At 49.1% G+C, this 23,690-nt stretch overlaps 11 protein-coding genes across 11 annotated transcripts; 4 read left to right on the forward strand and 7 right to left on the reverse strand.

Annotated features, from left to right (window-relative positions):
* Positions 1 to 113: 113 nt before the first annotated feature.
* On the forward strand, positions 114 to 1,102 carry J7337_013462 (uncharacterized protein; the record flags this gene model as incomplete). The annotated part of the gene is made up of 2 exons (XM_044830952.1): positions 114 to 980; positions 1,085 to 1,102. The coding sequence occupies 2 exons, from the start codon at positions 114 to 116 to the stop codon at positions 1,100 to 1,102; spliced, it is 885 nt and encodes a 294-aa protein (XP_044674227.1).
* Positions 1,103 to 1,154: 52 nt separating this feature from the next.
* J7337_013463 (uncharacterized protein) lies at positions 1,155 to 1,660 on the reverse strand (the record flags this gene model as incomplete). Its single annotated transcript, XM_044830953.1, has 2 exons — positions 1,155 to 1,522; positions 1,567 to 1,660. 2 exons carry the CDS (start codon positions 1,658 to 1,660, stop codon positions 1,155 to 1,157), a joined length of 462 nt encoding a protein of 153 aa, XP_044674228.1.
* Positions 1,661 to 3,286: 1,626 nt separating this feature from the next.
* Positions 3,287 to 5,403, forward strand: J7337_013464 (uncharacterized protein; the record flags this gene model as incomplete). The annotated part of the gene is made up of 3 exons (XM_044830954.1): positions 3,287 to 3,393; positions 3,442 to 4,220; positions 4,271 to 5,403. The coding sequence occupies 3 exons, from the start codon at positions 3,287 to 3,289 to the stop codon at positions 5,401 to 5,403; spliced, it is 2,019 nt and encodes a 672-aa protein (XP_044674229.1).
* An 857-nt stretch (positions 5,404 to 6,260) lies between these two features.
* Positions 6,261 to 6,854, forward strand: J7337_013465 (uncharacterized protein; the record flags this gene model as incomplete). The annotated part of the gene is made up of 3 exons (XM_044830955.1): positions 6,261 to 6,352; positions 6,401 to 6,578; positions 6,627 to 6,854. The coding sequence occupies 3 exons, from the start codon at positions 6,261 to 6,263 to the stop codon at positions 6,852 to 6,854; spliced, it is 498 nt and encodes a 165-aa protein (XP_044674230.1).
* Positions 6,855 to 7,180: 326 nt separating this feature from the next.
* J7337_013466 (uncharacterized protein) lies at positions 7,181 to 9,194 on the reverse strand (the record flags this gene model as incomplete). The annotated part of the gene is made up of 5 exons (XM_044830956.1): positions 7,181 to 7,466; positions 7,533 to 7,594; positions 7,652 to 8,002; positions 8,056 to 8,677; positions 9,034 to 9,194. The coding sequence occupies 5 exons, from the start codon at positions 9,192 to 9,194 to the stop codon at positions 7,181 to 7,183; spliced, it is 1,482 nt and encodes a 493-aa protein (XP_044674231.1).
* A 914-nt stretch (positions 9,195 to 10,108) lies between these two features.
* On the reverse strand, positions 10,109 to 12,453 carry J7337_013467 (uncharacterized protein; the record flags this gene model as incomplete). The annotated part of the gene is made up of 5 exons (XM_044830957.1): positions 10,109 to 11,330; positions 11,379 to 11,466; positions 11,519 to 11,926; positions 11,974 to 12,073; positions 12,121 to 12,453. The coding sequence occupies 5 exons, from the start codon at positions 12,451 to 12,453 to the stop codon at positions 10,109 to 10,111; spliced, it is 2,151 nt and encodes a 716-aa protein (XP_044674232.1).
* Positions 12,454 to 13,011: 558 nt separating this feature from the next.
* Positions 13,012 to 14,161, reverse strand: J7337_013468 (uncharacterized protein; the record flags this gene model as incomplete). Its single annotated transcript, XM_044830958.1, has 2 exons — positions 13,012 to 13,642; positions 13,698 to 14,161. 2 exons carry the CDS (start codon positions 14,159 to 14,161, stop codon positions 13,012 to 13,014), a joined length of 1,095 nt encoding a protein of 364 aa, XP_044674233.1.
* Positions 14,162 to 14,993: 832 nt separating this feature from the next.
* J7337_013469 (uncharacterized protein) lies at positions 14,994 to 15,308 on the reverse strand (the record flags this gene model as incomplete). The annotated part of the gene is made up of 2 exons (XM_044830959.1): positions 14,994 to 15,158; positions 15,210 to 15,308. 2 exons carry the CDS (start codon positions 15,306 to 15,308, stop codon positions 14,994 to 14,996), a joined length of 264 nt encoding a protein of 87 aa, XP_044674234.1.
* A 2,564-nt stretch (positions 15,309 to 17,872) lies between these two features.
* Positions 17,873 to 18,796, forward strand: J7337_013470 (uncharacterized protein; the record flags this gene model as incomplete). The annotated part of the gene is made up of 1 exon (XM_044830960.1): positions 17,873 to 18,796. One exon carries the CDS (start codon positions 17,873 to 17,875, stop codon positions 18,794 to 18,796), a length of 924 nt encoding a protein of 307 aa, XP_044674235.1.
* A 107-nt stretch (positions 18,797 to 18,903) lies between these two features.
* Positions 18,904 to 21,260, reverse strand: J7337_013471 (uncharacterized protein; the record flags this gene model as incomplete). Its single annotated transcript, XM_044830961.1, has 7 exons — positions 18,904 to 19,277; positions 19,330 to 19,704; positions 19,753 to 19,870; positions 19,920 to 20,125; positions 20,174 to 20,277; positions 20,331 to 20,896; positions 20,955 to 21,260. 7 exons carry the CDS (start codon positions 21,258 to 21,260, stop codon positions 18,904 to 18,906), a joined length of 2,049 nt encoding a protein of 682 aa, XP_044674236.1.
* Positions 21,261 to 22,067: 807 nt separating this feature from the next.
* On the reverse strand, positions 22,068 to 23,232 carry J7337_013472 (uncharacterized protein; the record flags this gene model as incomplete). Its single annotated transcript, XM_044830962.1, has 4 exons — positions 22,068 to 22,243; positions 22,294 to 22,561; positions 22,618 to 23,071; positions 23,186 to 23,232. The coding sequence occupies 4 exons, from the start codon at positions 23,230 to 23,232 to the stop codon at positions 22,068 to 22,070; spliced, it is 945 nt and encodes a 314-aa protein (XP_044674237.1).
* Between the last annotated feature and the right edge of the window lie 458 nt (positions 23,233 to 23,690).

Here is a 23,690-nt window from a genome sequence, read left to right on the forward strand (position 1 = left end):
CAAGGATATTGCTTACGCCCCTCCCAACTTAGTTTAGGCAGATGCACAGCAAAGATGAAACCTGCTTGTTGTTGCAATTTCCCAGAGAACAAATCGAGGTCATCATCATCGCCATGTCTGGGCATCAGAAATCCACAGGCGGAGGCTCATCTCCAGTTGAAGTAACGTCGGCGTCGGATAGTAACCCCGTTCAGATCATCTTGACACCGCCTACACCAATCGTCTCCACTGGAAATTTTGACCGACGAGGGGAAGACACGCTCAAGGAGGTCCTCCCTGCGGTGTCTGAGGAGAAAGAAGTTGTTCAGAAGGCAGATGGATCCGATGAGAAAGAAGTCTATGTTGTGAACGAGGGGCATGATGAGAAGGAGGTCTGTGTACCCACCGCGGAGAAAGAGGTTTATGACCATGGGCTCGAGAAGGAGGTCCACGACTTGAGGATTCATGATAGACATGATAAGAAGCAAATCTACGATCCAAACGAAAGTATTGCTCGAGTGCAACGCATCGGCTCAACAGAAAAAGAAGCTACCCCTCAAACAAACTACGAGGATGAGACATCTATGGCGGCTCATAAATACAACAGCAACACGACTGAGCGAAGAGAAAGTATCTTAACTGCATCCACCGGAACATCAGAGAAAAAGGACAGCGCTGCTCGGGGTTACTACCAACGCCAAGTCAACAAGTGGAACCAAGCAGTAGACAAGAAGAAGAAGGCCTGGACGACATTCACCAACAATTCCACTGCGGCTATGACAGAGAAGGCCAATCAAATCGACAAGGGATTCAAGGATCGTTGCACGGCATTCGAGAATGGCACTACAACTAAACTGAGCCAGCTTGATAGAAGCATCAGCGATAGTGTTGATCGAGCCGGAAAGAATGTCAACAGCAAGGTTGCGAATTGGAAGACGGGTATGGGAAACATGAAGAGCCAGAGTATGAGCAGTGTCAAGACCTTAGGATCTCGATGTCAGGTAGGTACGAAGGAAGGGAAGAAAGGGGGTGATTAAGGTGTTTTGAATCGCTTTGGGGTTCAGTGCCGATTTCAGTTTTGTTTCAGCCTTTGTTTCTCGTTCAGTCTGCTCATACACGATAGCGCATTCATTGATCTGAGCATTGTAGTATATCCATTCATTCATTATTGCATCCTAATACCACTCAAGGCCGTCATATGTTCCATCCAATTTCCCGTCCTTATCAAGCTTGATTACTGCCTCTTTGGTCCTCTTTGTCATGAGCTTAGGGTACTCAGGCGATGTAACTGGAGGTGCTGGGAGGGTTGTATCCTGACGGACCCAAGCGACACTGCGGGCTCCATTAACGGTTTTGACGGCATCGCGCAGGGTAGCTATGTCGGATTCTTCAAAGGCCCCTCCTAGCACAACGGCGCGGGGAGCATTGTTGTAATTCCCGGAACCGATAGCGCTGCTGTCAGGACGGGACGGCGGACTCTGACCAGCAAGGAGAGCAGGTATGAGGACTTGTCCCGAGTTTCCAGGTAAGATGAATTGAACCACTGATTGTGTTAGAGTCGAAAGGCGCATTAGTGCTATATTTTACCTTCAATCTCTGGCCTGAGAGCTTCAATCACTCTTTCACCGATGAATTCAGTTTTTCCGCAGAGGATGATTGGGATCGGGTTCGTTTCCGACATTCTGGTTGTTATCGAGATGGAGTTTCAAGGGTAAGCAGAAATAGAAGCGACCCTGCCTGGATGACCGCCAGAGTTGTATTTAAACCAGGTTCAGGCCAAGCTTCAGACCCCGACCTAAATGCTGACGCGACATGATCACGAGGGGTAAGACCTAATCTGCTGCAGTCATAGATTATTATGTTCATTGTTTTGCTATTCTACTCATTGAAGGTATTCACGAACATTCATGTTCCTGCACTGTGAATACCTCGGGAGTTGTCCCAGATGGGGCCGTGGTTTTCTCGGATGGTTGAGATGCCGAAACACTACGAAATATGCGGAAAAGCGACCTCCACTGTAATTTACCCGCCCAAAGCGCTGGGTATGTAGATCAGCGATAACCAAAACCACAAATACGGGCCTCATTAAAAAATTCTGCTCGTCAAATGACGTTATTGGCGATCGACCCATCGATCATTTCACTCATCGCATTCATCGACTGCAAGGGTGAGAAAAAAGAAAAGGCCAGCTGGGATAAGGCTGGGCAGCAAGGGATAAACGTGCGTGCGGTGATCACTCTCATTGCTGTATGTCAGACGCAAGGGCCGTGCGATGTGAAGCCACACGATAATCACGCCTGTCAAGATGAGTAAAAACATCTTCATCGGAGGGTTCTATTCCCTAGCGATATTGCAACGCTTTGACTCTCGTATCCTGTTATGGTTAATGACAACGGTAATGGTGGTCATTGGAATGTTCTTTGACGTTGACGCTTAACGGCCACTGGGGATTACTCTACTGCCAAATCGGTAATCTGCTCGTCTGGCGCTTTATCTTGTAGGAAATGACATATCGTGTCTCACTCCCAAATCGACGTGTCCTCCCGATTAGGGCTGCACCCTGCAGCGAGCCAAGTCCGCTGAGAAGTGATAGCTTCGGCATTCTTTTCAGCTTTCCTTTTGTGAACAGAAACCAAAGACTTCGGATTCAAGTACGAGTACGCGCACGCCATATCTACTAGCGACGCCTCATTGACAAGGCGTCGTGACGGGATATATTCCGCTAAGCTATCTAAACTGCGGCACAGTGAAGCTACCAGCTGCTTGGACGAGCACCCGGCCCAGGATCACCAGTTCAACTCATCGATACGATTATGCATCGTGATCCTTTCCATGTCAACGGCGCTGCTCAATGTAACCATGTCGGTAGAGACTAGAGTTCATGTCAGGAACACACTAGCCCAACCCGCTAAATTAGCTCTCGTTAACTGCCGTGCCCCGGATCTTGAAATGCTTCCCCTTTCATCGCGATCGGGACCTGAGCGTCGCAACCCAAACCGCCATTGGACAGTGAAGGTTGATCGACCAGTTCCTCAGAAGCTAAGATTGGCGTTCCTTCGAAAATGACGGCTCATATTATTATACGGCAGGGGAGTTGGGTAGGGATGTGATACGAAACAGAACGAAACGAAACAAAAAGCAATCGACACCCTTTGACCGGGCGTATACCAGCCACTCGATGGAATCGATCATTGTCTCATTCTTGCTTTTCCATCTGAGTCGTGGCTTATTACGCATTCGCGCTACCGGCAGCACTGCATCATAGGTGGTTACGTGCAGACAGTATTAGGACATGGTCCCTTTGAAAATGCAGACTCAACATCTTAACCTCGTCGACGACGAGATGGATTCTCAACCTCCGCCCATTCCACTACGAGCGCAAACACCAAGACGACAAGTTGCGATGAAACAAAGGTATTTCGCACTTCAATTCGGTAGCCGAGCAGGTATCTGACTGTTTAGCTTTGAGACGCAGGATTTAGGCGACGGAATGACAAATTTCGACCCAGAGCTTTTACAGGCGCCGTCATCGAGAGCCTCCAGCCGAGCCATGTCGTACCGAACGCAAGAATCACAAATATGGTCACATAAGGACAGAGATGCATCGTCAATCTCGTCCGTATACGTTCCTACACATCTTCCTGCGCTGCAAGCAAAAGGCGCCGGTCTAGATCGTGATGGATTGGAACCATTGACCGAGGAGGAATATGACCCGGCGTCGTTCGACCTCGTCGTTCCAGCGCATGCGATGGGAAAGCAGTATACCCTCGAGACACAATCCGAGCTGCTTTTCTCAGTGAAGCATTTGTCTGTCATCTTCGACGACCCTGTTCTTCTGCAGCGCTTCACAAACTTTCTGTCTGCGTCGAGGCCGAGTTCTGTACCCCTCTTGACGTACTACCTCGACACGCTTAAGGCGATAAAGGCGATCAATTACGCCAACTCGCTGACGGGATCGCTCAAGGCAATTGATGGTCATGATTTCACAACCGATCCTGTCACTGCTACTGTCAATGAGGCATTGACGAAGCGGGCTACCGAGGCTTTCCAAGCCATGGTGAACCATGATCTACCTGCGTACATCACCCACACATATATCCAGACTGTCAGCATTACAATTAAGAGAAGGATAACGGACACACTGGCACCTCAATTGCGCGATCTGTCGGAAGGTCTGGCCGAGGTGTTCTGTTTGACAGACCCTTCCAGATCCGACAACCCAATTGTTTTCGCAAGTGAAGGTTAGTTACCCATCGACGTAACCGTGTCACAAATGCTAACATGATCGCAGAGTTCCATCGAACGACTCAATATGGCATGGACTATGTCCTCGGCCGCAATTGTCGCTTCCTTCAAGGCCCCAAGACGAACCCATTCAGCGTCCAGAGAATTCGCGACAAGCTCGCAGCTGGCCAAGACCACTGCGAAACATTCCTCAACTACCGCCGCGATGGATCCCCCTTCATGAACTTGCTCATGGTCTCTCCGCTGTACGACTCTCGCGGCGTTGTGCGATACCATCTCGGTGCTCAAGTCGACGTCTCTGGTCTCGTCAAGGAATGCGCTGGCTTGGACTCACTGGAGACGCTGATGGCGGATGAGAACCCCGAGAATGAGCGCTACCCTGGCGAGTCGGAGCAAAGAAAGAAGGACGAGCAGAAAGATGAGTTCCAAGAGTTGGCTGAGATGTTTGATCTCGCAGAACTCAAGACTGTTCGCGAAGCAGGTGGTGCGTTCCATCGAACGCATCAGCAGGATGTCCGACAAACAGATACAGTTCCTGCAAACTGGAACAAGCCGCGTCTGGTCTTCCGTGACGATGCCACCATCAATCGACGCCCTTCAGATCCCGTACTCCACGACACGGCCATGGCAAGCTTCGGTGGACGTCTCAGTGGTATCTACAAACACTACCTCCTTGTCCGACCCTACCCCAGTCTTCGCATCCTCTTCGCATCGCCTTCCCTTCGCGTGCCAGGCATGTTACAGAGTTCGTTCCTCTCCCGCATTGGCGGTTCAGATCGCGTCCGCGAAACCCTCACCCAGGCCTTCGCAGGCGGCAACGGTCTCACCGCCAAGATCCGATGGCTGTCGAAGGCAGAAGTCCACACTAAGAACCGTAACTCTCGCGCCATGGATCATTCTGCCAGTGGCGACGGTGGCCAAGCTCCTCCTGCAAGCCCAGGCCGCAACCGCTGGATCCACTGCACGCCTTTGTTAGGTTCAAATGGTGCTGTAGGTGTCTGGATGGTTGTTCTTATTGATGATGAGTCGGATCAAGCTTTTATGCGAGGTCTGAGGAGAGAGGCCCCGCCTGTGCAGCCGCAGCCTGTTCAACAGCAGCCACAGCCGTCGCATGAGCTGTATGGTGAAGATGATAAGATGAGTTTGAGTAGTTTTGCAGCTGCGCATAGGAATATCTGATAGAGGTGAAGGATCCAGGCTTGTGAGAGTAGAGTTATGAGTACACGAGCGTAAGCCTGTCATTTTAGGGCCATATAGTCATATTAATGATACCTTCTTTTTTCTTTCCTTTGTAAAACTGCCCTCATATTGGCGGGTTCTTCATTGTACGTCTCATTAATGCTCATGAAGCTCGTGACCCACCACGCACCACATTCTTCTTGTTCCAGTGGCTTTCTATACGAGACTACGTCAGAGACCCTTCCATGACATTCCCAAATAGATTTAGTGAATCCTTTGACAGTTTGACAGTGTAGACTACGCGGCCCGAGCCGGGCGGAAGTCTAATTAACGTTATTCTGGAAGCTGGAATGCATTGTTGATGCTAGGCTGGTATAAGCGGCGACGAGTTATTATTGATACTGACGACAGACTCGTCCTGAAGTGATTCCAAAGACAACCTTCTTACAAATAAATAATGCCTACATACCGAGACTTTTCCGACACGGCCTGACTCATGATGAACTTGTTCACTAATCAGTGTCTTTTGCTCAATTCCATGGCCTTCGGGGACCTCCAACTGATACCTCGACAATTACTTTGCTTACCCATCGAATCGACTTGAGGATGTCAATCAATTATCGTCGCGCCAAGTCAAACAGCATCGTCATGACACGTGAGATTGCGACATATACCCCGCGGATGGTGATGGAGCCGTATGCCTAAACTGGAAAGGAGCGCCGATGATATAACGTTAGTGTAACATGCGTATTCAACGAGTATAAAAGGTATCATACATATGCTACCGATTCTGATTCGAAGTATCTCATTCAAACACAATAATAACCTCATCAAGCCTTTTGTCAATCTAATTAAACATGTCTTCTTCAATCGTCCCAGAGTATGAGGCTGCGAATGAGCAGTATGCCGCAGCCTTCACCAAGGGAGACCTTGCTCTGCCTCCATCTCGGTATGATATCTGAGTTCTGAATTTTCCTCGCAAGCTAATAAATCGTAGTCACGTCGCTGTAGTTGCTTGTATGGACGCTCGCCTCGACCCAGCTCAGGTTCTCGGCATCGAGCTTGGCTCCGCCCACGTAATCCGCAATGCTGGCGGTCGAGCTGCAGATGCTCTCCGCTCTGTCATTATCTCCCAGCAGCTCCTTGGAACCCGAGAGATTGTCATTGTTCACCATGTTTGTCCCCAACCCCCAGCTTAATTGTAGGTGACTGACTTGTTATAGACTGACTGCGGCATGCTCACCTTCTCCGATCTGGATCTCAAGACAAAGGTTCGCAAGGATCTTGGTGAAGATGTTGACCACATTGCTTTCCTACCTTTCGGAGACCTTGAGCAGAGTGTTCGTGATGATATTGCTTTCTTGAAGAAGAGCCCTCTTGTTCTGAATGTTCCTGTCACCGGCTACATCTATGATGTCAAGTCTGGCAAGATCAACAAGGTTGATGCCTAGGCCCTGCTGCAGGGTGTAATCTAAGTTCTGTGTGGTGATTACTAGCTCTCAGCGATCTTGCGGAGTTGAGGTGTTGGTGGTGTGAGCTGTTTGAGATGATACCAGGTTGGGGGTTGTGAGGTGTGTTCCGAATGATACCAGTGAGAGTTCATATAGTAATCTAATCATGATTATCTGTATAAGAAGCCTCAAGGACCGTAAATATGGGCATAAAACCCAAGGTAGGAAGAAGATAGGAAGGGTAAAATTAAACGAGGCGGTTTCCAGTCAAACTTTAACAAAAGAAAGGAGACAAAGGAAAGAATTAACGACGTAAGACCAAGCCATCACTGGTCAACATGGAGTTCTTCAATGATCTTGTCAGCAGCTGCGAGAGCAAAGCAAGCAGCAGTGAGCGTGGGGTTGCAAGCATTCTGAGTGGGAATGACACCGCAGCCTCCAAGCACGAGATCATTAACGCCCCAAGCCTTGCCGTTCTTATTGACAACACTATCAGCTGAAGTGCTTCCCGCGCGGTATGTACCGCAGATATGGAGAGCAGATCCAGGAGCGAGGTACTTGGGCTCAGCACCAGGAAGGAAGCCACCAAGTTTTCTAGCAACATCGATCATGCTGAGAGAAGAAAAGAGGTCACAGGTTAGGACTGTACTATTCATTTGTGCAGTGGGGGAGACTTACTCTGTAATCATCCGCTTGCAGCGCTCTTCCGCTTCCTCATCCAAGATAAAGTTGAAGATTGGCTGTTTCAGAATGTCAGCTCAAACATGATATGTATGGCAAGTCTTCTTCCCACATACCTGAGGCATTCCAAACTGATCTTTGGTCTCGTTAGAGAATGTGACACAGTTCTCATATTCAGGTTTCATGTAGCCAAACCAGCGAAGATCGACAACAAGGCGTTGGTCAATGTTTGACGGGACCTCACCATAGCCAAAGGCATCACGATGGATCTGAGTGTGCCAGGGGTATTTCTCGGACAGTGGGAAGTAGACCTGTGGGTCAGGATCATTGAAAGGGAAAGGAAGTGGATCATTCTCATGGGCTGTAGTGTGAGCTTTGACGACCTCTTCGTCCCGGACGCTATTGACCAGAGTCCTATCGAGAACGACTTGACAAAACGCCATAGGCTGCTCAGTCAGGTAGTGGCCCTAGAGATCTGCATTAGACTATGTTGCAGCTTCTGTTGGGTAAGCAATCTCACCAGCATAGGCAGCTTTCCCTCCAATCCAGACTTATACAAAATACCCGGAGTAAGCACGGCACCGGCACAGATGACGTACTTCTTGGCCTCGATGTAGTATTCTTTGTTGTTTTCAAGGTCGCTGATCACGGCCCAGTGAATCTTGCCCTGGGCATCCACTTCAAGCTTGTCGCATTGGGTGTTGGGCCTGATGTCGAACAGTCGTTCCCCGCCCTTATAAAAGTACTCTGGCGTAGACAGTTCTCCAAGAATAGTAGCAGTGCAAGACCACTCAACATACTCTTTGTTACCTTCCTTGCGTTTGCAGGCCAACGGCATGCTCTTCATTTCACGATCGGGGTAGGCGTCAGTAAGGACACGTCTGACGAGCCTCTGGCGGACAGAATCGTCAAAAGCATCGTCGTTCTTCTTGAAGAGCTTCTCAGCGCGACTGTAGAGAGAGTCCCACTCACTGTTGCTGAAAAGGTCAGACCGCTCAATCCCCTTGTGCTGCCGGGGGGTGCAACATGTCCAGTGGGATCCCATACCACCAACAACACGAGTTGCGGCAGCGGCAGGAAGGTTACCATAGGCCTTCTGCTCCGGGTTCTGGCCATTGAGTACATAGGCCCCGTCAGTAGGTCTTTTCATGTTAGCATAGTCCCTTTCGAGAAGATAAACCCCCCCTACCTGCGAGACCAGGATGCTGGCTCAACGAGAGGCCTTGCGGAGTTGGTTGGCACCGACAGTGGGTGCAGCTCTCCCTACACATGGTATGAGTCAAAACCCCAAGAAATTTTGGGTTGCCGTACCTTCACAGTGCTATAACAGGTGTCAGACTTTGAAAATTAAAGGGTTTTGGACTGGATAGACTTACTTCGTGAACAAGCTGATGTCCTTCTGAACTGCAACGCTGTTCTTCTTATGATCGCCGACGCGGCGAGTTTCCCTTTCTCGAAGTGAGTGGCAGCGCATATGTCTATCCAGGCAAGAACTTACTGCTGGCCAATATCAATCATGGTGACCTTGATGCCCTTTTTGACGAGGGTATGAGCGAATGTGGCACCGATTGGGCCAGAGCCCACGATGAGAACATCAGTCTTCTCCAAATGGAAGGTGTCGCTAGCAGAGCTAGGACTGGGAGTAGGCTTGTGGACCATGGTGTTAAAAGAGTGACTAAAATGAGTGACAGAAAGGCTGTAGTATGTATTTCGGGAGAGCTGAAGAGCTGATGATGGCCATTTTTGGGATTGGGAACAGGCTCTTTATAACTTTCAATTACGTCCGTCGGATTTCTTCCTTCGTTATATTCTCCAACCAGACATAGAATATTAAAACCTATTCCCAGCTGAAAATGTGATTGAGCGGTAAGGGTCGTCACATATCTTAGGACCCCGCCGTACTGGTACTTCAACAGACCTTACAGCGAAAAGCGAGACTGTTGAGAAGCCCATGTCTGTAGTCCCTAGACAAGTGAGTCCAACTTTTGCCATCGTCCGGGCAACTCGAGCCATTTATGCAACCTGCTCCGGAATTAAGCTCCTAGGGCAATGCCAAGGCTATCGGAGGCTGGCTGAAGGGCTGAAACACTACGGAAAGAAAGTTGGTGGAGATTACAGACCGAGCCAGAACATTCCGAATCGTATTTTCCCCAGAATCCTGATGAATGCCGGCATGGAATTGGAATCACCTATTGGCATAGGATACTAACCTCGTGAATAGTACTACACGTGGTTTATATTCATGCACTTCAGCTACGGCGCGAAGGCTTCACGGGGCTTGAAGATCTTAGACAGGCCTTACCCAACCAATACTGTATTTGAAACTTCCGGAATGGTATTGCAAGGCCCAAGCGGTGGGCAAAGGGTGAGAGTCAAGTCAGTAAGTCTGCTCTTGCAAAGGATGTCCTGGAAAAAGCACTTTTGATAGTATTGATAGGTTGAAGGAAAGTTTCATTACACCAATTTACCATAGAGCTCATAGCACCTAACCCAGAACCTTACAACTTGACCCAACTATCCCTCAAAGGAGTGACTAAAGTCGCCTGAATGGCAAATTATAGTTAAAACCATCATTATGTTTGTTCCCGATTCTGGTATATAGGATTAGTGGTGAATCCCAAGTTTAGGCTCTGCCAATTCCACAGCATAGCAAGATCACCCAGCTCAGCCTCAGAGATCGTCTGCCATCCCATCTCGAACTGCGGCTGCCCAGCAGTGAAACTCTGCATGCTACTGGTAGTATCGTCAGGCCAGGGCTGCCCATTTGGCGCAGAGGAATTCATCTGCTGGGCATAGGTGTAGTTCTGGAACTGATGGTCTTGAATATCCTGCGGATATGGCAGTAAAGGCTGCTGACTAGCCTGCATCCTACCGGGCACCACTGCAGGTGGATTGTTGTATGGTTGGTATTGAGCAGCGGGCAGCGCATGCTGCGCAGGTTGAGCCAATACCTGTACCGGCGCTGGTGCGATTTGGGCTACCTGAGAGCTTGGAAATCTGGTGGTAGCAGGAACAGGAATAGCACCATTGGCCCCAGGTGGTTGATCGAATCGACGCTTCTTGTGAGCGTCGGTAGCCTGCATCCCGGCGGTCGACGGCAGTTTCTTAATCAACCGTCGTAACACGTCATAGGGAGCTTTGGCTGTGTTAGTAGCGGTGCGCAACTTCTTCAGAGTCGCAAAGGCTCTAGCAATCGAGCCGATGACTTCTTCGCGACGTGGCACGATGCCATCTTCAGCGTGAATGATGACCGAGCAGAGGAGCGCTGCTGTGTCGAAGATACAGAAGGGCACAAAGTGGAAGGTTGTGTCTCTGGTCCAGACGTACTCGAAGAACCGGTGTACAGCGTCCATGAGACGTAGGGCGTAGTCAATGCCTGTCTCTCGGAACTCGAGATCAATAGCAGGTGCCGTTGACCTCTTCATCGACTTGGCCATGTAGCCTCTGAAAGGTCCAAGAGCAATGGACAGGGTGCAAGTGTGCATGTAGTGACGATGCAGGGCAATCCACGGCAGATCTTCGTTAGCAGGGGTATTGGGGTGATCCAGAGCATACTCAGGCGGAAAGGTCTTCATGAAGCCATCCAATATGCCCTTATAGTCCCGAATCTCATCAGGCTCAGTCAGAATCTTTGGTGGGCCAAAGCGTTTGAATATGAGGCTGACAAGCTCTGACTGAAGCTTGAGATGCAACATGGGGGAGGCTGGGTAGTCTTCAAGGGTAAGGCTTGGAAGACCGACATCACATTCTGCACGGTCGATGAGCATTGGACGAGCCAACAGTGATGAAACAAGCCTGTAATCAATTAGTATAGACAGAGTTCAGTATACAGGCAGTACCTACCAGTCCCAGGAGTCAACGATACACCATAATCGTCTCTTCATCTCCAGCTCAAACCCCGCCACTTGGTCTTCAGGCTTTTTATGGAGATCTGGACAGTAGTCAGTCAGCACGATGCTACGCAGACGCTGACCTCGACTTACCAATCATCTGGGCTTCTCGTACAACAGCACCCAAGACCTGCCAGCACTCTGCAAATCGCGCCTCAGCCTTGAACCAGTAGCACGAATGCAAGAGGTACTGGACTGTGTACACATGCCCGTGGCCAACAGGGATGACGCTGTGAAGTTCTCGAGCAGCATCGTGATACTTCTGCGTCAATTCCTTGACGGATTCACCAACATCACTCTCAATTCTGGCCCGAAGCTGGCCATCGACATGCTGCACGGAACAAGCGCAGACCATGAGCAACAAGCATGTCCATTGGACGCCACAAGCTCGGCCTTTGGTGTAGTCGTCCCACCAACGGGCATACTCTTTGCTGAAGTAAGGGGGGTAGACAATATAGTAGTAAAAGTTGACCACGTCAAGAAAACTCTGGACTAAGCAATCTGCTAACCGTAAGAATATGATCCCGCGACACTATTGGTGGTCTTACCAATGACGTGTCTCGGAGGTAACACGTCCAAAGCACGCTTCAATTGGGCGCTGTTCTTTGGGTCGAGTCTGTACTGCTCAGAAGATTTTGTACTTCCAGACTGTCTAATGTGAGAAAATGTGCGAGGGCGAAGAGGGGAAGACCTACGTCGTGATCAAGCTTTGTCAACAGATGAAGACGACTGTATCCAATCGCTTCCAAAACATCACCAACATCAGAATCACTCTCGTCGTCCTGTCCCGCTTGATCCCTCTTTCTCTTCACCTCAACAGAAGCGGACCAAGCATCGTCACCGGAGCCAGCCTTAAAATCATCCCTGAAACGGCATTGGTCGGCGACTTTGCGCTTCTGACAGCTGTTACAGGGCCATTGCCGGTTGCATTTCTGCTTCCGTCGATGACACTCTGTACAGGCGGAGCGTAGGAGGGCTTCTGGCTGAGCGATAGCCTCTAGAGAGGACGTCCGAGAATCATCGGGCATGGTGATGTAAGGATGAGTTGGACGTGCAGAACAAAGGGCGGGGCACCAGATCTTGGGTTTATCTAGATTTACATGTTTAGTGATCTACGGTCGACGGCTAGTCCCGATATGGTTGGGATCCGCACGGTGTAAGGGTCGAAAAGGAGGCTTCGGAGGCGGAAAAACGGAAACAGGTGCAATAATGTTTTTCCCGTAGGTGCGGCTTGCCATGTCTCAGTTGTTTGGTCAAACGTCGCCGAGAAGTCAAGGTTGGACCCCTGTGTTTTTATGCAGGGGCTGAGTGAGAGAAGCAACTAGAAAAGAGGGGTGATACGAAGTAAGTTAGAGGTTAGGTCTTGAGCAGTGAGAAAAACAGGACTGGTCGTCACACAAGTTCATCCACAAAATGATATCGTAGAATCAAAAGGTCATTCTCGTTGAATCCACTCTCACGTCCTGGAACCCCCTCCGATGGATTCTATTGGCGTTTGATTCGAATGCCGCGATCATGTTCCACAAATTCAGAACATTATGGCTGGCGTAGTCTGTACGTCTTACCGCTGAACTAACCGTATCTATTCAGTCTATTCTTAACAACCAGTAGCCAGTATCTTCTCTGACATCTAAATAAGGCGGAGGAGCGGGATAGGTGTTAATGAAGGGGGCATTCAGCCTATGCAGGTTCCCATCGGAAGCGCACCAGACGTGCTTGCACCAAGATCTTGGAGGCTCCCTCGAATCCAGGTCCACATGTGGAATATCTTTAATGATGGTACGGAAAACTTTCTCTGGTAGCGCAAAGGCGCACTCTTTGAACTTGGGTCTGCTCATGACAAACTGTAACAGATTGTTGACAATTATATCGTGCGCTTCAGGATTGGAGATACGACGCTCATTGTACTCCTTCTCAAATGATATGCAAAGTCTCCGGAGATTGGGGAAGTTTGTAACTGACAGCGTATCCAGAACAACGCTCATATGACCAACATCTAGCTGGTATGGATGGAGCATCCTGCGTATTGCGTTTGTGTGCACGTCGTGGTGCCCAGCACAAGGCTCGTTTTCTCTCTGAAGAGGCCACCTGATTTCGAGAGACGTGACTGCAGCAAGCCTCTTAGGCAGCACCAGTTGCCCGATATGCGACATCATTGCTTCGCCAGACATGGCAATCGTGTTGCTCGAGTACAGGAGGTCAATCATCTCAGCATAACTGCAAAGGCCAGTCAGTATTCCCCTCGAGCTGTGCCCTGCTTTCGATTGCTTACTTCTGTCGACACGAGAGCAGCCAGCTCATTACACCAGTATTGCGGGGCTCGGCATCCCCATGTTTACAATCATCTTCCCAAAACCTTTGCTGCCCCCCAGCTATGTCTCGAGGCCTGAGCGTCTTTCCCCGATGGCAAATGCCACCGAACCACTGCCAAGACTCAACCTTCTCGTCATCAGATGTATATTTCTCTCTAAAGGCTAAGCTCATGTGAAGACGACGATCACCGAAGGCCAGTCGCAGAATATCCCGCCGAATATTGGGAGGAAGATTGAACCATGGAGACTTCTGGAATAGCGGAACAGGCCTCTCAATAATTTCACTAGGATCTTCGTCCTGGAAGCCTAGCGGTGTGAGGGCACGAGGTCGTGAATTAGGCAACAACGGCATCTCGTCCACATGGTCTCTCCAATGAGGCAGCGAATCGTCCGCCTCATCAGGCCACCAATACGATGGCGACATTGGTGAAAATGTGGGAGATGTTGACGTGGATGGAATGTCTATATGGTAGTAATCCGACCACTGGTGTGGTGGGGGATGCTGCTCTGCTTCATCTATCTGTCTCAGTGTTTCTGCTCCAGCTTGATCGCGCCAGGCGGAGGACAAGAATCACGCAGCAACGAACCTGCTTCCAGCACTTCTGAATGCTCTGGGTCTGGGACCCGTTCCGTCTCTTGAGAATCATCCATTGTTGCCCCTGAGTGAAATGTGATGATGGAAGAGGAAAAAGAAAATGATGACCTTGGTTGCCTGTAGCGTTATATATGTTGATCAGAGAGCTGACGGTGCACGTGCATTATCCTGCGAATGAGTGTTACGTAATCCGACGTTTGTTTCAAAGGCTGCCAGAGTAAACGGAGAGTCTTGGTGAAATTATGACGAGATGCAAAGTGTGTAGATAATCTCATCGGATGTAAGCACAGTTAAAGAGGAGCTGTTAAAATATATTGCTAATTTAGGCTGAGGATCAAAAGAGCATTGCTCAATGATTTGACCGAAACTGGAAACATCCCCAACAACATCCCTACCTTCACAGCTTTGGTTCAGGTTCTCTGGCAAGTGTAAGCAAAACTGTCCTCGCGCCCAATGTCAGATCATAACTACTCACTTGTACTCATTCTTCATCTCCCTAAGTTTCTCCATAACTCTGACAGGATCTGTTTCTCCCGTCACCCTTTGAATGTTGGGATCCTATTTGGTCAGCGCCGAATTTCTAGCTTTGCTGATGTGAATGCTTACGTCCAATCTCATGAATACGTTATGTTGCTAAACAATAAACATTAGTGAAGTGCTTTTAAATAAAACCATGGGGCTTCTGCGCGACCTTTTCATGGCCTATCGTGTACTTGCCCACTGTGACAGGGTTTGCGTCAGAGAAGCTCAATAGCTGCTGTACTGGTTCGCTCTGTGATACAGAGATTGCGAACTTGGCATTGCCTCGAGTATACTCATGGCCGGGCTATACCGTCAGTCTAATTCCTATGCAAAACTGACATCTAAAGTGACTTACAAAGACGACCGTATCGTCTGGAAGTGATGCAAGATGCTTGTTGAGCGCCAGGTGCATCTCCTCTGCAGTCCCCTCGAAGAACCTCCCGCATCCTGTCATGACAATGTGAGCAAACTGTATTGTATCCCTCGCAGACTTTGGACAACTAACCACCAGTGAACAAGGTGTCGCCTGTAAAGACTGCTTTTTGATCCCCATCTTGGAAGAAAAAACAGATGCTATCCTGAGTATGACATGGCGTATGTATACTAGTTATCGTGATGTTCCCAAGTTTGAAAGTCTCACCACGACTTGGAGTTTTCGTGACCCCCTCGCAGTCCTTTCCTCCGATAATGTCAAGCTTTGGGTTGTTTAGTGCAGATAGCTAAGTCCTCTTGTTAGCCTGCACAGTCCAAAGAGACAAGATACGATACATACGATCTCTTCATTACCGCCAGCATGATCCCAATGGCTATATGGTATCAGCTCAAGATACTGCTATATAGCGTGGATCGGCGACGACTGACTGGTGCGTGTTTATTATAGCGACGAGATTGAGTTTGTTTGACTGAATAGCTGCAATGAGAACCGGAACGACCCTGAAGACTTTGTCAGTGAGTTGTAAGTGAATACAGATCAGGCCCTAACTCTTCGGGATTTGCAGGGTCTACAATCATAGCATCGCGACTCTCATCATCGACAACCAGATAAGCCCAGTTGTCGTTGCTTCCCCACCCTGCTAGGAATCAGCGACAAGAAGCAGCAGAGAATGGGGGTTTTACATACACATGGGGATCGGTTGAATAAACATGTTGCCAAGCTGCTTGGATTGATAAGATAGGAGATACAAGGCGATGATGCTATCTACAGCTGATAGTCTAGCGGTCTAAGTCATTTATAGTCTCTATGCCCTCTGCCCCTCTTGTTGAGCTTGTGACGAAATTGCATCCATTCAGCCGAGGTAAGGCGATTAGAACAAAAGAGGAAATTTTTACAGAAGGGTTTAGGGCGAGGCGACGCACTTCCGCCCCCGTCAGTGCCAGGCCAGGATCTGATTCAATGAGCCAAACGTGATTGGTGTTCCGGGCTTATCAGCCGCTACTGAACTCTAAGAGACAACGCGGCCAACCGCTAATCTTTAGAGGTATGACCCCTGGAACACTTATCTTCTTCCAGTATAAGAGGCACTGTTAGTCATCAGTCACAGGGTCGAGTCTGGCATTTTGCGGGGTAAGACTGCTGAATCTCAACTTCAACCGATCCTTATCTTGGACTTGAAATGACAGAACTCAACAACACAACGCTGTAACAATATTTACTATCATACTTATCACTGCTACAACTCATCGAGATATAGAATTAAGGAGCTGGTTCATCACATTCTCTCCACTAGCAAATGCCGCCTCAACAATCCGGTCAGGGCCGAGTAGCTCGCTCCAGGGGCGGTTGCGTAACATGCAGGTCAAAACATGTAGGTATCGGGACTATCCCCGTACTTCCAACGTGTACTCATCCATTTATAGGCAAAATGCGACGAGGCAAAACCGACTTGCAAGTCATGCGCTGCACGTGGTCAAAAATGCGGCGGATACCGCTTGGATGTTCGATGGTCTACCAAGCATGAGAAACGCACCCGGCAACCTCAATCGCGACCTCGTCAATCGCGGACAGAGGATTCGCCTTCGGCACGGTCCATTGACGCTCAATCAGACACACATTCCCAGGCCTCATTTAGGTCCGAGAATTTGCCTATAGCTGGTAGAGGCTCCATGACAGAAGCAGCAACGATTACGCCCAATGACTTTGACCCAGCTACAAGCGCGTCGGTCTTTCATCTCAACGGCATTGTCTCACCATTGTTCCCATTGTCTACAGACGGCGATTTCTTCTCACATCAACTGGAACAAGAACACGAGGAAGCAAGTCATACATTTAGCGGCACCGACAGCGAAAATCACGACGCTTACTCGCTGTCCAACATGACGTCCTCCGTGTCACCCTTGCAGTGGGGAGACGATTTCTTAGGGTCTGTTCACGGCGACAACGACCTACTTCCAGCTTCAGAAACACTCTCTATTCCAGTTGGCAATATGTCCTTTGACTTCAACATGCCCTTACCGACAGTCGAACCTGGCAGGCTAACCTTCGATATGACACCAAATGCAATTACCTATACGCCATCTGTCCTCATTGAATACTGGTTTCGCCATGTCTGTTCTCTCTGGTCCAATTATGATTCCGATGTCAACCTCAATCGTACAATCGCTGCCGCCTTATGGTCCAACTGCGAGCTTGTTTATCTCAGTCTCCAGGCTATGTCGGCCGCCCACTTGTCCGCTAAAGTGCCAATGATGCGACAAACCTCGATAACGAACATGAAGGCGGCGGCCGAGATTATGAGAGCTGACTTACATACCGTAAAGTCGCATCAACTATTCAATACAGTACCCACAAGTCTCTTGTTCTCTCTGATGGGAATTGGAACTAGTATCTGCTGGCTCAATGCCACTCAGCTGGGGCTTCCATTTCTCTGCGAAGCAAAAGCCATTCTTCATGCTGTCAACAAAAACAAGCACTTGTTATCCGAAGAACAACGGCAATTGCTATCTTTCTTTAATAAGAGTTGGCTATACTGCGAAATGCTATTGTCGATGGTGACATCGAGCTGTAAAAGCCTACAGAAGATGGAAGAACTGGGTGATGTTGAGGAAGCTGTTCCTGTCACTGCGCCTGTCACGGCAGACCCAGTCGAACACGTTCCGCATCCGTGGACTGGGGTCTCAAGTGACAGCTATAAGCTGTTCATGCGGGCAATGAAGCTTTGCCACAAATTTAGACGCAAGATTCGGAAGCCACAAGATATGTTTGCGTCAGCCAACATTAGTGCTGCCATGCAACTGATTGAAGAAGCTGCCGTGGTAGAGAAGCAGACTTGCGATCTCGATTTGGAATGTCGCGAGACAATTGGAGAGACTAATGACAAGAAAACGCCGAATCAACACCTCTTCAACGTTGCCGAAGCTTACCGACAATCAACCCTGTTACAATTGTACCAGACCTTTCCAGAACTCATCGTGAGACGACACGAGCTGGATGAGTCACAGGCGAGAGATGCTCAATCCTTATGGGATAACTGGATCACCCCGATTGCACTAAACTTGGTGGGCATATTGAAGCTTTTGCCTACAGATTCTGGCAGCAAAATGACCCAGCCACTACTCTGCGTCTCGGCCAGCACTGGACTCAGGCGAAAGCACATTGAAGTCAAGGCGACTGCTCCCAGAGATGTTCCCTTCAGCCAAGATGCCAGTCTGGAAGACTGTGACATGATAAACTACCTCGACTTCGCTGGCCTTCACGATGAGCTGCCAGAGGAGTCTGAACCAGAGCCAGATCCAGATGCAAATGCTGGGATCATGGCTGCCAGGCAATTTCTTCACGAGCGACTGGAGACGTTGAAGACAGTCCTACCACCAAAGCCAGTGGCAGTGGCGCAAGATCTGACCAAAGCTATCTGGCAAGCCTATGACACGGAACAGTGCGCCAAGTATGCGACACATTGGATAGATGTGATGGATAGTCGGAATTTGAAGTCGAACTGGGGATAGTGTAGTGCAATGCGTGCTTATCAATGATATGATTTTAGATGGTATTTGAAACTAAGTAATCCTGCATAGCGTACAACATCCTTCCTTCAATGAATATTCCCAATACTCTACAGCTTTGGTGGCTTGCAGCACGAAGAGTCACTCATGGCCGCCAGCTTGCTAACCTTGTCAGTGGTATCAAACCCAGTTTTCTTGGCAGCCACTTCACTGGGAGTGACTGAGTAAGAAGGAGGCACGTCCATGACAGGATTACAGGTGAAGAAGTGACGGGGCCTGAGCAAGAGTGTAATCGGCTCAGCGGGCATCACTGGGAAATCCTCTGGAGCGGGGAAATGGGTGATACCAAATGTGTGCCAGAGGACGATATCAGTATTGGCGACGCTCTTGGTACCGTCGCCAATCCAAGCCCCGAGGCCTCTCGAAGGCTCCCCGGAGCTCTGAGCGACGTGGTTGCCAGCGGCCCAGAGCTCATCATCGGCATCTGGAAATGGTCAGCATGAGGCGTATATACGTAAAGTTAGAGCATATCCTACACTTTGTCACATGAACAGCATGGCGAGCAAAGAAGGCTCTCTTCCATACAAGGGAGCCCTCCTTGGGCATCAAGTTCGGCACGTCTCGGCTCACAAGCTTGTACGAGACAGGCCTTCCACTCTCAGAGTTGAGCTTGTTCTCATTGACAATGTCCCAAGAGCGAGATGTAGCACCATTGTAGTCAGTTATGGCTTGTCCAGTGGTCTCGAGTCGAGTGCGCTTAGCATAGAAGGCGTTGCCGTAGAGATTTTCTGGGCTGCCAACTGGAGCATCCGAGGGCACAGCATCAACCATATGGACTGTGTTCTCGTGTCCGTCGATGCTAGAGTTGATACGGAGAAGGAAAAGATGCTGATGGTTATGGGCGTTGACACCTGAGTAGTGGTTAGTCTATGGTTTGTAGCTGCAATTGCGAGACTTACCTTTCTTGACTTGCGTTCCATAGCCTTGCAGATCCTCACCAGGGTTCATGACATAGGTATTGAGGATACCAGTGAGCTTGATATCCGGCTGGATTGTTCCGTCCTGGTGAAACACCCACTATGATTTGTTAGTAGCCTCCTCTTGATACACGGCAGATGCAGCATACCTGAATGGCATACTCGTAGTTGGCAGCAGTAAAGACATGCTGAACGATGAGTTTTCTAGCACGTGTAACAATGGTCGAATTGTCTCGGAAGTCCGTGTGCTTGAACAGGATGCCATCATCTTCCTCGTGGATGCATATGGCATTCTCAATCTTGCGGATCTGACCGGTCTGTGTTGGGAGTTCGGCATCAAGATAATGAATGGCACCTTTAAAGTTAGCTTGCTCAACTAGCTAGAGAGTGGGAGGAAGCATACCCTTGCAGTCACAGCCAAGTGAGAGACTGTTTGTCAGATATCCGGCACCATACTCGCCCAGATCGAAGGCATGCTTGCGATGATGAGGAGGCTCGGGGTGGCCACTGAGTATTGGCGTTAGCGTGAGACTTGTCGACAAGGGCGGACGACTACGTACTAGGGAACGACCATCTCAGAAAGAGACATGCGATAGAAGATAGGCCTGACGTTTCCCTTATCGTTGAAGGTAATGTTGTTGAAGACAATACCCTCGCGATAATTGAAGCCAATATGGAACTTCCAGTTCTGCCACTCTAGCTCCCTTCCGTTGACATTGAACGAAACGCCCTCCGGCTGGGAGATGTAAATCGGTTTCAAGTCCTTTCTATAGCCGCCTTCCTTCTGGACATACAAATGATGATAGTCCACAGCCTTATTTCTCTGAAGAGGTCGTCGAACGCGGGGGATATCGATAGCGATGACCTCCTTCTTCCTGGGATCATAGATCGGGTGGAAGTCCAGAGGATATTGGTATTGACAATTGTCGACATCTGGGCGGAAATACATCAGGCCCTGGAACAGGCGTGTGCTGCTACCGTATCGAGTGTCATGGCTAATGGTCCATGGGTCGGTGTAGACTTTGTGCATCTCGTCTGCGGCGATACCGCTGATTCGGCATTGCTCGATGACTTGGGGGTCCTTGCGGCATGCTTCTTCGACTTCGAGCATTTCTTCGACAATGAGCTGCAAGGTAATGAACAGTTAGCCATGCTCTCAATGGGGTGTTTGAGGGCGGTCTCACAATTGGCTGTTGCCCTTCAGCGCGCTCCCACTTTGTGATTGTTTGACTCTTCAAGTCGATCAGACCATCGTAGACATGGCCTTTGCCATCTCTGGGATCAATGATGACAACTTCTGCAACACGTCGAGGCCTGGCGCCGCTGGAGGGATTGGCAAGCCAGGCGACCATCTCAGCCTTGCGCGGCTCCTGAAGTGTTATAACGTGGAAGTGGACTGCATCACCATGCTCTTTGCGCACAATGGAGGTAGCGAGGCGAATTTCCTCTCCGCTGAGGGGATCGAAGGGATGGGGGATTGAACCTGACATAATGATGTGTCTTTGTGTGTGATTTCTTGATGCGAGATGCTTCAATAGAGGGTCTTCGGTTGCATCAAATACTTATTCAACAACAGCACGAATGCGACAGACAAACGTAATCGCAACTTGAGAAGTTCTAATCTTTGCCTATAATCAGTATGGGCTGATATTTCGGATCTGTAGACCACGACTCCGAACTTTTTGTGGTGAATTATTGTACGGAATCGGGTCCTCGACACGTTCTACCACGATAGGTAAGTCGTCACCAAGTAAAGCTCCCCTCAGAGCTCTCTACCTCGGTCCCATTCCGATCAGTGTCAGGTGGGGAGCTACCCCAGAAGATAGCCTGGACTTGCATATCTCAACGCTCAAATGTGGTACGTAGTAATGCTAATCAGCTCCGTTTCGATGGGAGCTTGAAGATAGGCCTACCCAAGCTGTTCGATTTCCATGAAGTTCGCCCAACAGCTCGCTTCCTTAGACTTGCCTAACGCGGTAAGTGCTGCCTCGGCAGATGGGAAGAAGTCAATTGGTTGCATGGCAAAATCTTAGCGTAAAACCTAGGCTAGAGTTGCCAATCATGGTTAGTAAGTGACCAGGATTTAACGACAAGCGGGGAGGGATGTTGGGGAGGGATGTTGGCAGACTGAGGCAGCACGATGTAAGTCAACTCGACGCTATCACTGTCTTATCATATGTACGAGCAAGATATGGTGTGATATCAGCAGAGTTCACAATGGAATGCATTAGGGTGTGTCTAAAAATGACTTCTGATTTGGAGGCTGATTACTCCGTATAGAAACTTGGATCCCTAGTCTAGAAATTTGCTTTGCCAGTAAAGCCTTCGTTTTGCACCAATTCGATCCAGTAATTGTCAGGATCAAGTAGAAACGCGACATTCTTCATTTTTCCATCAGTTAACCTCTTCTTCCACGCAACGTTCAGCCCTTCCAACCGTGCACACGCTGCATCAATATTATCGACAGTGACACCTTTGCAATGTTAGTCATTTCCACCATAGAAATAAGATGAATGAACTAACAGATATGGCCAAATCCTTGAGGTTGATCGTTTCCATTATGTACCTGTGGTATCGTGTTCTCTCCATCTTGCCAGAGGAGAGCGAGTAATCCTTCACGGCGTGACATGTCTTCTGTTCCGGTGAAGGAGCCTGTTGAAGGATACCCTAAAAGAAATGTCTTTGAGTTTTCGCTGTCGTGCTTGAGAGTTTTGATGAGTTTCATTCCTAGAATCTCTGTGTAGTAACGAACGGATCGAGGGGCGTCCGTGACTCTCAAGGCGTATCGATTCTGCAACAGTGTCAGTTCGCAGGGATCTATTATGTGAGAGTCAGGTGTAGACTTACAACACTAGACAGACCAGCAGCATCGGATGATACATTCACATTCGGCGAACCCTGCTCGATGATATGGATCCAGTAGCCGTCTGGGTCCAGAGCAATCACCCGCTCGTTCTCAGAGGCGACATCCTTCTGGAATTTGTGACCGGCTTTGGCCAGCGTCTGGTAGGTAGACTGTACATTCACCACGGAGATCGATATATGGGAGAAGCCGAGATACGGTTTCTCATTCCCGTTGCTTACTCGATAATTGTCATTACTCTCAGTGCCATAGTTATGAGTGAGCTCGATCAAGCCTTGACGATCGAAGGTGAACTTCCCATGAGACGGCGAATCTGGGCTGTCAACACCAAGGAAGTAAAGGTCGAACTTATTCTCAGGAAATGAAAGCTTTTGGACAACACTGAGGCCAAGAAGCTCGTAAAACTGGACTTTAAGAGGATTGCTCAGTAAACCCTGACTGAGTGGTGAATGGCGATTTGACTTACTCGTACTTTTGGGATCCTTCACACGAATCCTATTGGCTTAAGGATGAGTATGCCTAGGTTGAGTGACCTGCACATGGTGAACTCACATGGCATGATTCAGCTTGTAAGTCCTGGTATCTGTCTTTCGTTCCATTGTGCCGGTTTGAACAGTAGTTAGCGTGATAAGGCTCACTTCCTGATTTGAGCCTACTATGACCTATCCAGGTCTTTAATACTAGAGGTACATGATTGCGTGCTCGTAGACGGAGCGCATAAAGGTGCTCAGGCAACACATACCCTTTTCGGCATGGTGAGTCTGAACCACCGTGGGATCAGCATGAAGGGTCCCCCTTCCTGATCAAGTTATCCAGCTAATCGGTCGGACTCATAGAAAGTTTTGGAACGAGTCCAGTCCAGCTATTGTCATGCGGCTCGCAGATCTAGCCCCGCAAAGATCTCCAATATTCTATGGCCCATAGTCGAGGATGGGGCTGATGCTTGTGATGTCTTGGCGCGTTATCAAAGGAGGATACAAAAGACATCATTCAAATATGTAATGGGAGCTAATCGTTCCTCTTGCTGTTCTCGTTGTCACTCAATACTATTCCCAAC

The sequence above is a fragment of the Fusarium musae genome, chromosome 11, assembly GCF_019915245.1.
Source record: "Fusarium musae strain F31 chromosome 11, whole genome shotgun sequence".
Classification (NCBI taxonomy): domain Eukaryota; kingdom Fungi; phylum Ascomycota; class Sordariomycetes; order Hypocreales; family Nectriaceae; genus Fusarium; species Fusarium musae.